General features: G+C 40.7%; 1 protein-coding gene across 1 annotated transcript in view; it reads right to left on the bottom strand.

Moving 5' to 3' along the window:
• LOC112123441 (transmembrane 9 superfamily member 2-like) overlaps nucleotides 1–13,639 on the bottom strand; it is a 41,142-nt gene that overhangs the window by 20,739 nt on the left and 6,764 nt on the right. Inside the window, exons 6-10 of the mRNA XM_026652939.2 lie at nucleotides 9,388–9,515; nucleotides 7,694–7,805; nucleotides 5,296–5,372; nucleotides 4,289–4,397; nucleotides 1,247–1,379 (exon numbers count right to left, since the gene is read on the bottom strand). Of these exons, the coding sequence (XP_026508724.1) occupies nucleotides 1,247–1,379; nucleotides 4,289–4,397; nucleotides 5,296–5,372; nucleotides 7,694–7,805; nucleotides 9,388–9,515 (559 nt within the window). The remainder of the gene's footprint in view (nucleotides 1–1,246; nucleotides 1,380–4,288; nucleotides 4,398–5,295; nucleotides 5,373–7,693; nucleotides 7,806–9,387; nucleotides 9,516–13,639) is intronic.

Below are 13,639 nucleotides of genomic sequence, written 5' to 3'. Positions count from 1 at the left end.
ATTTCTACTTTTAATGAACAATCAACAAGGCAGAAAAATCTTCACCACCACTGTCTAGACTTTATGAAGTCTTATCTTCTAACAGCAAGTTTTCCTTGTTGTTTATTGATAATGGTCTTTGCAGAACAGTTACATAATCAGCCTTCAGGCCACTGGCAAGTCTATGCTCTATGGGAATCAAAGGCTACAGAACTGATGGTTGCTTGTTCACGCTCAGCGCCACACAGGAATCTTTATTAAAATTAAAGCTTAAAAACAAGCCAGAAGGGAAAGCCAACATCTTACAGTATGCTGTTAAATATGGCAAGAATATATTTTAGAGTAGGATCAAGGACAAGTGTATACGGACTCTTCTGCTTAACAACCTACGCTAAAAGGGAAAACAGGCTACCCTTTTTCCCTGCATAAGATGTTTATAGCTAACAGCGAGTACTGAAGGTCAGTCTGAATTTGCTACCATTTTATCTGGACTTCTATCTGTATTTACGGTAGTTCTCTGGTCTGAAACATTTAATCAAAGACCATTTGTTTTTTGCTTGGCATCAAGATATACAGAAGATAATGTTTTGCTAACGTACAATTTAGAACAAATGATTTAATACAAAGTGCTACAAAAATATATAAACCTCAGTATGTTCCAATATTTTACTGTGCAGTAACAAAGGGAGTTGTAAAAGATTTATATGAAACAATGAAATATACTAATTAGTAGGAGATTACAATGTTATTGCTGTATCTAGGTGTTTGTACCAAGCTCAAGTTACATGAGCACTGTCTCAGTGCCATTTTATTGGCACATACTCAAGTTCTTATTTTGGAATGGCTGTTGACTGCTGTATCAAATTTATCAGAAAAAATGTGTTCCGAAAAATGTTAGAGCTTTGATTAAACGTCTTTGAACTTATCTTACTGGGGTCCAGGTATTATTGGACCATGATGAGTAAGTGTGGTCTTCTAGTATATTTTTAACTTTTAAAAGGGGATTTGGACTAGGGCTACTTCACTTCTATAGATCTAGAGCATGTGAATTAGCCCTAATAGAGAGATGCTGCAATAATGCTCAAAACACTACTATTTGCAATAGTGTTATTACAGTGATCTGGGTCATTACTATAAGCAAGTGTATTTTTCTTTTCTTAAATAAAGTAAAAAGGATAGACAGCGATGCCAGAAATCATTTACTGTTTCTTACAATTACACTAACAAAGTGTAAGTACGTAATTTTAATAAACCTAATGATACTTACATAGAGTAATAAATGTCATGATGAAAATTTGCGTTCCTTGACCCAAGAAGACAGATAACAGCATTCCCTTCCTCGGAGGTCTAAATACATCTCCATGAACCAACTTCCAACCAAATTCCTCTTGAGCATCTTCCTGCATAATAGCAACATCTTTATTAAATATACATAATTCAGCAGTGAATATAAGCAAGATGTGAAACATGCTTTCAAAGTTTGATTAACTTTCAGTTTGGTTCCAAAGACAGACTAATTGCATTGATTCAATCACTCACTGATTTTACTGTCCCCTCATGGTTTTCTGGAAGAAATAGGCAAGATTTATGATGAAACTACTTGCCTTTGAGAGTGGCAGAGAAACAATGTAATTAGCAAAGATCCTCATAAGGTCAATGTGAATGTAAAGCAAAACAAACCATTCCATTTAATTTAACCTGGAATACAGCAGTTCACATGGTTTAAATATTTATCTCTTTCGCTTGTCTCAAAGCATATCAGTCTCAGTAACTATAACAGTAAGGAATGACAGGTTTTTTGCTTTACTTTGTAAGTGCAAATTTGGGCTCCCTCTGCTCCAAATATCTTGCCTGTTAATTCTTGAGTTGAGACCATAGTGTTCTTCACCATGTAGCTGTCATATTGCTAAATAAACTAACGTAGTCTCTGAGTCTTAGGGAATATCAATCTGGAGGAACTAAGCAGCAGCCAACTCTGAAAAACTGGTGGTTTCCAACAAACTTGGCCCATGCTAAAATACCTGTGCCCCATTCAGTCAAAGAGTGCTGGGTTCCCTACCCATCCTCCAGCCTAACTGTAATCAGTAAATATTTCCCTAGGGTGTTTGGTACCAAAAATCAAACATTCACAGAAAAGAGGTGGGAAGGAAGGGAAACCGAACTGCATGACAACGCACAACAGCTTAGTTAGTGACAAAGACGTCTCTTCATTTCCTCTGAAACATTTTATTATCTTCCCAGTGTGAGGAGCTTTGCGTCCATCTTGTTGATAAATTACTCTCAAGAGCTGAGGGTATGCTAGAAGTGGGATTTTTCTTTTTTTAATGTGTTTAGAAAACAGTTTTACAGCAAGTGTTATGTCAGCAGGGAAACAGAAACCCTAGATCCAGAGTTAGGGAACATGATTATAAAGGTACAACATGGATGAAACGCTTCCAGACTCAGTATCATAATAAATTCTCCTCCAGGACAGAAGTCTTCTAGTTGCTCTTTTCCCCAAAAGTCCAGTGCACTTTGCTGTGGGAGTCCACATAAATCTGGTTCTCATTTCCAAAAGCAGGAAGCTTCTATTATCCTTACTAAGCCTTTTTTCATAAACCAGTAAGTAAACAAAGCATTGGTTTAAAAGGTTGTTGCCTGAAACAAATGCTTATTTTTAATTTAGTTCAACTGAAAAATAAATATCCCTTTTCCAGGATGGACTTCCTAAATGCATGCCTTCTATTCCAATCCAACAGGGGACGAGGCAAACACTTTCTATTGGCACATTTGGAAAGGTTTAACCAGTGAAAGTACATGAGTTAGATTTCCCATGAGAAATTAGTCAGCAAAAATACTTTCCTTGGAAAACAGAGCAGGTTCTGGTCCCATCACCAACTTTGCTCTGAAAGTTGATTCATAATCTGTGCTGTATGTCTGAAAAACATCAAATCAAGCTGGGCAGCCTGAGCCCTTGATTTGTCTTATGTGAACCAGAGCACTCCTCACTCAATGGAGTTGGATTTTTAGTAAGCCTAGAGGTGGGTCTCAGAGCCCAGGCTCTAGCCCAAGTCAAAGTGTCTGCACTGATATTTTGAGCCCCACAAGCCCAAGTCAATTGACCCAGGCTCAGACTTGCTTTCACAGGTTTTTTATTGCAGTGTAGATGTACCCTAAAAGAAATACACCTCTACCCCGATTTAACGCAACCCGATAGAACACAAATTCGGATATAACGCGGTAAAGCAGTGCTCCGGGGGGGGCGGGGCTGCGCACTCCAGTGGATCAAAGCAAGTTCGATATAACGCGGCAAGATTTTTTGGCTCCCGAGGACAGCGTTATATCGAGGTAGAGGTGTACTGCATTGGACTTAGAGCCACACTGACTATGAGAAGGTTCAACTGTTGTTTTCAATACAACTTCACTAGAATGGGAGTTCCATCTGCTTATGCCAGAGCTAAACCTGGTCCCACCATCTAGCTGAAACTGCAGTTAGACCACTATTGATAAAAAAAAAAATCGATGTCCTACTGCAAGCTTGGTATTTCAAACCTGTAAAACAAGTAGGTTTGAAATATGCAATGTTTAGGCCTTAAAATGAAGAGGTTTACATCTACAACTGACGATTAGTAGAAAACAATTCTCTAAATGATAGTTTTATGTCCATGAACCTCATGCTTTAGATGTAAGGTGTAGAAGTAGTCCTTTCCCCATCCAGTGCACTAATCAAATAAACCTGTTAATAAAATATTTCATTAAGATTACGATAGGACTTCAGAGAGCACGTTTATTTGCATTTTAAAAAAAGGAACAAAGTTGTACCAAATTCACTTCAGGTTGATAAATTTAACCAGTGAGAGAAGCAGAATGATTTTGGTTTTTACCATTACAATGGACTCGCAGAAACCTACGTATAGTAGTATAGAAATTCTCAGCTTGCCTTTGTAGCCATCACTTGACGCATTACAGATTTACTTGTTAGTGTCCCTCACAAGGCATCCAAGTATGTGCACAGGCACTCAACATTAAGTTCTCTGAAATATCTAAATAGCACTCACACCTGACCTTTGCTTACCCCTAAAGTTTGTCCTTCCACATTAAAAGTTTGTCAAATCGAGGTGGAAAACTGAGCCTCTTAATCATATCTACACCAAATACACCCTTCTTTAGAGAATCTGAAATTTTAGTAAGGCCATTTATTACTCCCAAAGAGCTGATATGTCTACATATTACTTATACTGACCCCCCACACTGCATTCAAAACTGTAGTTAATAGATTTTTTCTTCATAGAAAATGAGATAATCTAAAAACCGTAAGAGTTCTACTCACAGAAGAGTCAATTTGGTTGTATCTTGCAATATCTTTATGAAGAGTCCTCAGTATGATCATAGCCACCATGCCAGATAAGAAGAGAACAATTACGAGTGAATTCATTATGCTGTAGATAAAGAAAAAATCAAAGTTTCTATCCGCTTTTTCAGACTTCAGCATATGCACTGCAATAGTCATAATATGTGCACATCTGAAGTCTGAAGCACATTTTTGGATATCAAGTTTTTGTGTAAGTCATTCTGTCAGGTATTTTAATGTTTTCCTACACAGAAAAAATAAATTATAATACGACATACTACTATATAACAAATAGGAAAGCCCCTGCAAAGCCATTCTGCCGAAGAGCAGCGAAGACTAGAGAATCTCAAGCCAACTGGTTTTAACCAAATAGATTTTATATATATGAAATAATCAAATGTAATTCCATTAAACAAATTAGTTAATATGTAACTATCAGATGAATTATTTCATGTTTAATATATATTGCTTTTTTAGCATTTATGTACAGCACAGCATTTTCCTCTTTACTGTACAAATTATACATTAATTCATAAACAATAGCTCTTTTGGTACATTCTTTAGCATAAAAAAAAATCTCACTGACTGTATTTTTTGTATTTAACAGCAGCAGCTAATATTAAAAACAAAACTTTACCAAATAAAGATCTGTACATCAGAGTAAGCCAGATGGTAATGGTAAGAAAACTGATGGGCAGTCACCTTCCAAAAGCTCTGCAGAACAAGATGATAAAGTAACCTCCATGTTTTTACTTTGCTTTTGGATTCTAATGGCACATTCCTTTGGTGACATACAATACTTTAGTTGCTCTCAAGAGATCCAAGACTGATCAAAGTTACTTCATATATTGAAACAAGGAAGTTCATTTGCTTGGAATCTAACAGACTTCATTTTACATGTAAGAGTTACGTATCCTGAAAACTGCAGGACAAGATCTTTATGCTTCACAGCAAGATTTAATCGCTCCATAAATTAAAATTTTTACCTAAACCACTGAATGTTGGTATGTGGCATGGACTCCAAAATGTAGTCCCATCTGGAAGCCCACTTGATATCATTTTCCTATAAACAAATTGAAACAAAACGATTAAACAAAAAAATGGCTTTGGAGGAGTAAAGGTTTTGATGCCACTTCCTAAAATTAGTGAGTATGCATAATCTACCTGACTCCAATCTTCATCTTAGAGACAGGTCTTTTCCCTGCCTTATACTCTTCAATCTCTTCTTCTGACTGCTTTATTTTATGACTTTGTCCTTCTCTGTAACTTACTTTATAATGTCCATTGCCTGTAATTTTTGAATTATGTGTATTGTTTTTGGGCAAAGTTTATATTGATCAGTGTTCTTCAGAGTAAAATTATACAACATAAGATTGAACTCACCTCTTCATGTGAGTTCATCAAGCTACTCTGTGAAGTTACCATCCCACAATTTGGTAAATAGATCATGATTCGCTGGATCAGATTTTCAGAAAACTGTGTGCAATTTACTATTTTAGCATCCAATTGAACTTTTGTATGTGCTGTATGCAAACAGCAAGTGCACAAATGTGTATTTTTGCACATGCACAGGTCTAAAAGCCCGACCCTTCAAAATGGGTCAAGATGTCAGTCTATCATGGCGTCATTACCAAAAGTCAGCTACTGTAGAACAGAGAGCAGATTTCTGTCTTCTCAGTGTGCAGGCTGCAAGATCAGACTGACAAAACAGTGGCCAAACTAAAACAATGCAGGTGCAATAACAAATCATGAAGCCATTACTATTTAAGAAATGGGCTTAGTTTACTTTTGAAAAGTAAGTGTCCTGGATCCATAAAACAGCCACTATTGACTTTACTGGTTTATTAATTTAAATTTTAAATAAATAACAGCCTTTTTTCCTTAGAAAAATGGATTCTGACTATATCCAAAGTAAAGCTGAACGACAGCAAACTGCAGATAGTCAATTTGAAGTGTACCTGATATTTAAGATGTAAATAGTGACATCTGCTGGAAATATCTGAACTAGCAGGAATTATCGACTCTTTTGCTGAAAGAATAGATGTCCCACATGCATAACGCATTTTGTAAATTACTGAACAACATTGACATTACCATTACAATTTGCAATTTATCCTCAAGATTTAAACACATGTTAATAGACAGGAGGCTCATCCATGTAGTAAAATCAGCAAGTCTAAGGACAGCTCAAGGGAAAAGTCCAAGGGTCTATATTCTATTACCTCAAGGTCATAGGTTCGAGTCCACTTCAGATGGGTGGCTAATGAAAGCTATTATCATATGACAGCTGTATGACCGCCTTTGCAAAATGAACTAGTGCTCTCAGTCCAATTCCTAGTAGACAGGTGTCTTACATCATAAAAACAAACCATAATTGCCACTTTTTAGGGTAGGCTGAACAGAGGTACCAATTTTTGAAGCAACGGGGAAACTGAACTATCCTCACACCCATAAGAGGTTACTTTTCAGATTAGGGTAAAAGCACATTCACAAGTACGATTTGCTACTTACTGCCTGTGATGTATTAGGTGAAATAAGGACTCTGTTTTCAAAGTCACTTATCAAGTAGTTAATTTAGTGCTTGCAAGTGTCTGGGTAAAATTATAACGAAGGCACTTTCAAATCAGATGGACAGCAACTCAGTTGACAAGAACTAAAAAAATATGCTCGCTATAAACTGATTCATTAAAGCAGGTAAATTATAAAAATCAAAAATGTCTCCAAGAAAGTTTATATATAAATATATTCTCTCCAATGAGGGTTGCTTAAGTTAGCGATTCACTATGAACAGTGACTATGTAGAAGAGTTACATGAACCAATAGCTCTGTTCCCTGTGTTTAGAGATGGATTTGCCAACTTTAATGCCAAATCTAAATTTTAATTTTACTCCTATTAACACTGAAGATCCAATGAAGCTACAGAAGAGTGACCTGGATTCCATTTCCTTCTTAACCATCAGAAAGACAGTTACAGTTGCAGATTAAAATTTGAGAACAGGTGGATTGCTCTGTTGTAACTGAAGGCATAATTTAACCTGTAATATTTTCAATACTGATGACGCATGATCAAAGAAAAGCCCTGCATAGTTTTCAAACTGAGAGTTGGTAGTTAAAGCCATCTTTTTACTTGTAAACAGAGAAAATTGCTTCTGGAAGTAATTTTTCACAGTGCTCTCCTACTGCATTCTGAACTTTGGGACTGGATGTTTAATATTTTTAGCTACAGAACTGCTTACATTCCCAAGTTGTTCCTCAGACACTTTAATATTCATAAAACTGTATTAAAACAGTGGAAACATTTATACTGAATAAATGCATAACTGCCAGAAAGAACCTGGATCCAAACAATTTAGGAGATTTGTTCCAAAACATTAATATACTTACTTCAAATTTCACAGAATAAGTGTAGATCAAATCCAGTTTGTTCGTGAATTTAGCAGGAATCTCCATAGGGGGACCTCCACAATTTAAATTGTTTTTATCTGTATGTTTGTAGCTAGCAAGACAGAAATTTTAAATAAGATTCATAGCTGCTGGATTGGGTAGAGAACTTCACAATTATTTAAAAGTAATTAAGACTAATATGTGAAACATTTGGCCATCTAACTTTTTGTATCTTTTCCCACCAGTTTTACAATTTCTTTACTGAGAACAGGCCTTCCTGTTCCCTCCATCAAAATGGACTTCACCTCTGAACATGTGAAGGGTTTAGTTTGAGGGTTTAGAACAAGGGTGAGCAAACTATTTGGCCTGAAGGCCACATCGGGGTATGGAAATTGTATGGCGGGCCATGAATGCTCACGAAATTCGTGGTACAGGATGCAGGAGGGCTCCGGCTGGGGGTGAGGACTTTGGGGTGGGGCCAGAAATGAGAAGTTCAGGGTGCGGGAGGGGGCTCCGGGCGGGGGGTGCGGGCTCTGGGGTGGGGCTGGGACCGGGACCGAGGGCGGGAGGGGGCTCCAGGCTAGGACCGAGGGGTTCAGAGGGTGGGAGGGGGCTCTAGGCTGGGGCAGAAGGTTGGGGTGCAGGGGATTGGGGTACGAGGAGGGGTGTGAGGGCTCCAGCTGGGGGTGCAGGCGCTGGGTTGGGGCCTGGGATAAGGAGTTTGGGGGTACAAGAAGGGGCTCTGGGTTGGGATCAAGGGGTTCGGAGGGTATGAGGAGGGGAGCTGAGGGACGGATCAAAAGGTCTAACGGGCCAGATGTGGCCCGCGGGCCATAGTTTGCCCATCCCTGCTTTAGAAAGTTAGAGCAAACATGGTTCAGCCATTTCTGATTATGAGGATAACAGGAAAACACATCTCCCCATTATTCAACATTCTTGGCACAGCCCTGTAGCCAAAACTGACATGAAGAGAAAGCTGAAGTACACCAGAGAAATTGCCTTCATTGAACAGTGGCCTTTGAATGTTCTAATGAGTCAGTTTTATTACCACTAAACATAAGAATGGCCATAAAGGATCAGACCAATGGTCCATCTAGCCCACTATCCTGTCTTCCAATAGTGGCCAATACCAGAGGCTTCAAAGGAAATGAACAGAATAGGGAAATCATCAAGTGATCCATCCCCTATCATCCAGTCCCAGCATCTGGCAGTCAGAGGCCTAGGGAAACCCAAGGCATAGGGTTGCATCCCTGACCATCTTGGATAATAGCCATTGATGGACCTATCCTCCATGAACATATTTAAATTCTTTTTTTGGACCCAGTTATAGTTTTAGCCTTCACAACATTCCATGGCAATGAGTTCCACAGGGTGACTGTGTGCCGTATGAAGAAGTACTTCCTTTTGTTTTAAACCTGTTGACTATTAATTTAATTGGATGACCCCTGGTTCTTGTGTTCTGTGAAGAAGTAAACAACACTTCCCCATACATTTTCTCCACACCATTCATTTTTACTTTTAAGAAGTAAAGTAAGGAAGATGCATCAATGTATTCAAAGATTTACAATAGTCAACAGATCACAGACATTTCTTCAGAAAGACTGAAATTGGTTTATTTCAACTGTAATTTCTAGTTTCCCTACACATGGTTGAAGACACTGAAGCATATTAAAATGGCGTGTACTAGTAATTACCTTTTTGGATCCAGTCTTGCCATTACCAGTCTTGATCCAGACCAGCTTTCATCTTTCCCGCTATGGTACATGATCGTAATGTCAACATGGTTGAAGAGATAGAAAGTGTCCCACTTGTGAAACTGAGACTGCAAAATATTACATGTTTGAAAAACATTTCCAGTAGAGAGGTAATACTGTGGTCAAAGATCCAAGTACTCCAAAATAAAAGAATGCTGGGGGCGAGTGGGGGAGACACAGAAGGGGTGGAGGAATGAGGAATATTTTCTATATATTCTTAAAATAGACATTAGAAAGGTAACAAATCTACAAAAAGCAAAGAAAATAAAGGTAAAGAATAAACTTTGCATTCCACAAGGTTTAAGCAGTCTACATCAGCCTTGCAAGGTCATCATAAGACACTCCAGTCCAAATTTAAAGGTCTGCTCACTCTTTATTATCTCCATGTAACTCACACTAACTGCAGCTCTTTGTCCCGCCTCTAGTGGTGGGAGCAGAGGTCCCCAAACTGTGGGGTGTGCCCCGCAGAGGGCACAGAGGAAGCTTGGGGAGGAAAGGGGGGTGCGCAGTGGGGCCCAGGCCAGCCCCCACGGGGAGTGGGGAGAGAACACCACCCAGCCCCTTCCCTCGCCCCCAGCTCTGCTCCAGTCCTGGCTCCCAGCCCCACTCCAGCCTTGGCGCAGCTCCGCACATGGCCTCAGGCCTGGCTGTCGGCCCTCACCATAGCCAGGTTGCAACTCCACTCTCACCCCCAGGCTCAGCCCCTGGCCACAGCTCGGTCCCTAGCCCCACTCCTGGCCCCAGACCTATCCCCAGCCCCCTTACCCCTGTCCGCGTCACCTTCTCCCCACAAGCCACAGCCCTGCTCCCAGCCACGGTGGGATGCAGACAGGGTGGGGGCCGTGACCCTCAAAAGTTTGGGGACCACTGGGCTAGAGCATAGACATGTGAGTACTATCTCTAACCTAACACATGTGGTTCTTCAGCTGAATAGTCTATTACTCCTGGGGGAATTCTGCATCACTGCGCTTGTGCAGAATTCATGGCGCCTGCAGATTTTGCTTCCCCACAGAAAAATGACTTCTGACAGGAAAGCAAAGGGAAGCTGCAAAAGCGGTCATGCGCCCTCTGCCCAGTAATGCAGGCAGGTTGGTTTGGGCACCCATAGCAGCCAATAGAGACATAAATCACCGCCGGGCGGGGGGGGGGGGTAGTCGTGCATGTGAGAGAGACAGACAGACAGACAGACAGAGACACTCTGTCCCTTTCATTCGCTATTGTGGCACGCACGGCGTGGAGGGGCAGGGCTTTGGGCTGTTTCTGAAGAAGTAAGCGTGGGGCAGGCTCTGTTCCCTCAGACAGAGGGAAATGTAGTAGCCTGCCTGCTAGTTAATTGTTCTTAGTGAATTCCCCCAGGAGTATAAAACAGTTGTAAAAATGTTAAGGCTCCTTTACTCTGCTAGAGTGATGTAAGGGAGCCTTATTGTAAAGGACAGTATGGCCTTATAAATGCTTAGTGACTAAATGCTTTAGTGATTAGAACTGGTCTAAATTTTTGGACTGAAAAAATTTCCTACCAAAATGTGCTCCATGAACTGTTTACTACTGACCTTTCTGGAGATGATCAGTAGCCAGTATAAACTGTGAGTTTGAGTCCCCAGCCCTCACTTGCTCTTCAGTTGCCTATGATGTAACACTGAGCATATGGCTGCATATATTTGTTGACTAATAACTAGAAGTAAAGGGTCAATACTAGCTACATTACTATTAGACAAAGGGGGGTTGGTGATTTCCTTCAATGCTCCCCACTCCCATTCTCCATCCATTGTATTGTAGTTTAAATTACCAAAACATTTTAGATTATTCAATTCCCGCAGATGACCAATCCAGAGGTGATGTTAAATTTACACTAGCAAACTTTCTGACCAATCACTATTGGTGCATTTCCACTGGCAATAGCAATGAAGGAAGCTGCAGTGCATTTCAAAACACCTAATTTTGTAGCCATAGTTAGACACTAGTAATAACAATGCAGCTACTTTTTTAAAAACACATACTGAGTCCTCTCTATTCTATTGCTCCTGGAGCTGCAATGGTGATAAATGACAACAACGAAGTTTACTATGTAGCCAAAGCCTAACATAACTAAGTCTGATTGAACTTTCCTTTCTGCTTCCATCCCACATTTTTTCCCAAAAGAGATTTGTTTGCTAATAGCTTGTCCCAGAAAGTGTTAGTGAAACTAACAGTTAGCCCGTTTCAAAACGCCTTCAGAAAACACTTCCATATCACTCTAACCCCCTTCCCCAGCATTTCAATTATTCTGAGTAATGTGCCTTGCACCCAGAAACATTACCTGAATTTTCAGGTAAAAATGCCCTCTTCCCCTCATGCTTTGCTGCATAGATTAATCTGTCCTTGTTCTGAAAGCACTCAGATCAGAATTCTTCAGGATTCCAACAAAGGTAACCCTGGGGAGTTCTAGTGTTGAAATATCTGATCCTCTAAGATCCAGTAACTCTGGAGTCTTTTCCTTCCCCAAGATCAAGATCCATGCATTATTGGCATAGTGCTAGCTTTTTGCTACAATTCTCTCCAGTAACTTATGTATTTAGTCACTGGTTTGTTTTCTTTGGCATTTTGTGCAGTTTAAATATTCTAAGTTAAGGGTTTTGGAGGCACTGAAAATTTAAATAGCTGCAGCAAGAATGGGGGATATGCAGTAGCCCTGTCGGCATGTTGTATTATCCCTCTTTAAAATAATTTTTTTTTTTTAAAAAGCAGCAATAATTGCTTCTGAATTTAGGTAGGATGGAATATGTATTTTGGTGTGTTTTTAAAAGATGCTGGAAAGATGCACAGCATTTTACCACCTTTGCAATTTAAACTTACATGTATAACTACTGTGTTTTTCCTTGCTCAGTTGCTTCTGGTCACAATGGCAGTTACGTCTCTGGCACAATGGCATATAAATATATTTAATCCATTCATCTATACACAGAGACATTACCAGGCTAGGATATCCACTGCTGCAGAAGCACTGTACAGCAGAGCTAGTGCTTTATCCAAACATGTACACTTTATAAATAGGCTTGTACTACATACTGTTCTCTCTGGGAAAATCATTTGGTACCTGTGTATCAAAACCCAGAGAAGTTTAAGCTTTGGAGTTTTCAACTTGCTGTCTTTGATTCAGTCAATATGCATTTACCAGCCAATTGTTAGATCTATTACTGTACAAATTTAATCCATAAAATATTGTCCTATTAATGTATTCGTGTATGAACCTTGGTATCATAACAGCATTACTGTGATATCAAGTTTACAATATTCCCCTATACTACCCTGGAGGAATTCTACGCCACTGCGCGGGCGCAGAATTCATGTCACCCGCAGACTGCTTTGCTTCCCTGGAGAAAAGTGACTTCTGAGGGGAAGCAAAGGGAAGCCGCAAGAGCGGTCTCTCGCCTCTCCCCAGCAGCCGGCACAGACGTAAATCAGTGCTGGGGCGGGGGGGACTGTGCATGCATCCAGGGGACACGTCAATCACTGCCAGGGGGACAGGGCTGGGCGTGTATGCATGCAAGCAAATGAGAGAGAGAGAGAGAGAGAGAGAGAGAGAGACAGACAGACAGACAGACAGACAGACAGACACTCTGTCCCTCTAGCTCGGTATTGTGACATGCCCAGCATGGAGGGGCAGGGCTTTGGGATGTTTGGAAGTAGGTGTGAGGCAGGCTTTGTCCCCTCAGGCAGAGCATAATGTACTCCTGGGGGAATTCTGCACGACTGCGCATAATTAATGAGCCACACGTATTTTTAGTTTTTTGTGCAGAAAAAAGCTTCTGCTGGAATGTTGCTGCAGTTCTGCCTTTTGGCAACCAGAGGCTGCTGTGGCGCTAGAACAGAGCAGCAGCTCCCAAACAGCTAGGGACGAGAAAGAGCATGCAGAGCCTTCTTCGCAGCGGGCCCGGTCAGGAGAGAAGAACTATGAGGGGGACAGACAGCATTGGGCTGCTGGGGGATCAGACAGGGGCTCATTAAGCGCTAGTGGGGGAGGACATACTGAGGCAGGGGCTGAATGGGAATGGAGGCGCAGGACCACAGGTGGGAGGGAGGTGCAGGGCCACATGAGCAGAGGGGAAGGGGGTGCAGCGCTACAACGAGAAGGAGGGTGGCTGAGTGGGGGCACAGACACATGGGGACACAGGGAGGGGATGCAGGACTACATAGGGACAGGGGAGTGGCTGAG

The sequence above is a fragment of the Terrapene carolina genome, unplaced genomic scaffold (genome assembly GCF_002925995.2).
Source record: "Terrapene carolina triunguis isolate 2854851 unplaced genomic scaffold, T_m_triunguis-2.0 Scaffold131, whole genome shotgun sequence".
NCBI classification, from domain to species: Eukaryota; Metazoa; Chordata; order Testudines; family Emydidae; genus Terrapene; species Terrapene triunguis.
Note: the sequence above shows the minus strand (reverse complement) of the source record. Positions and strands in the feature narration are given on the sequence as shown.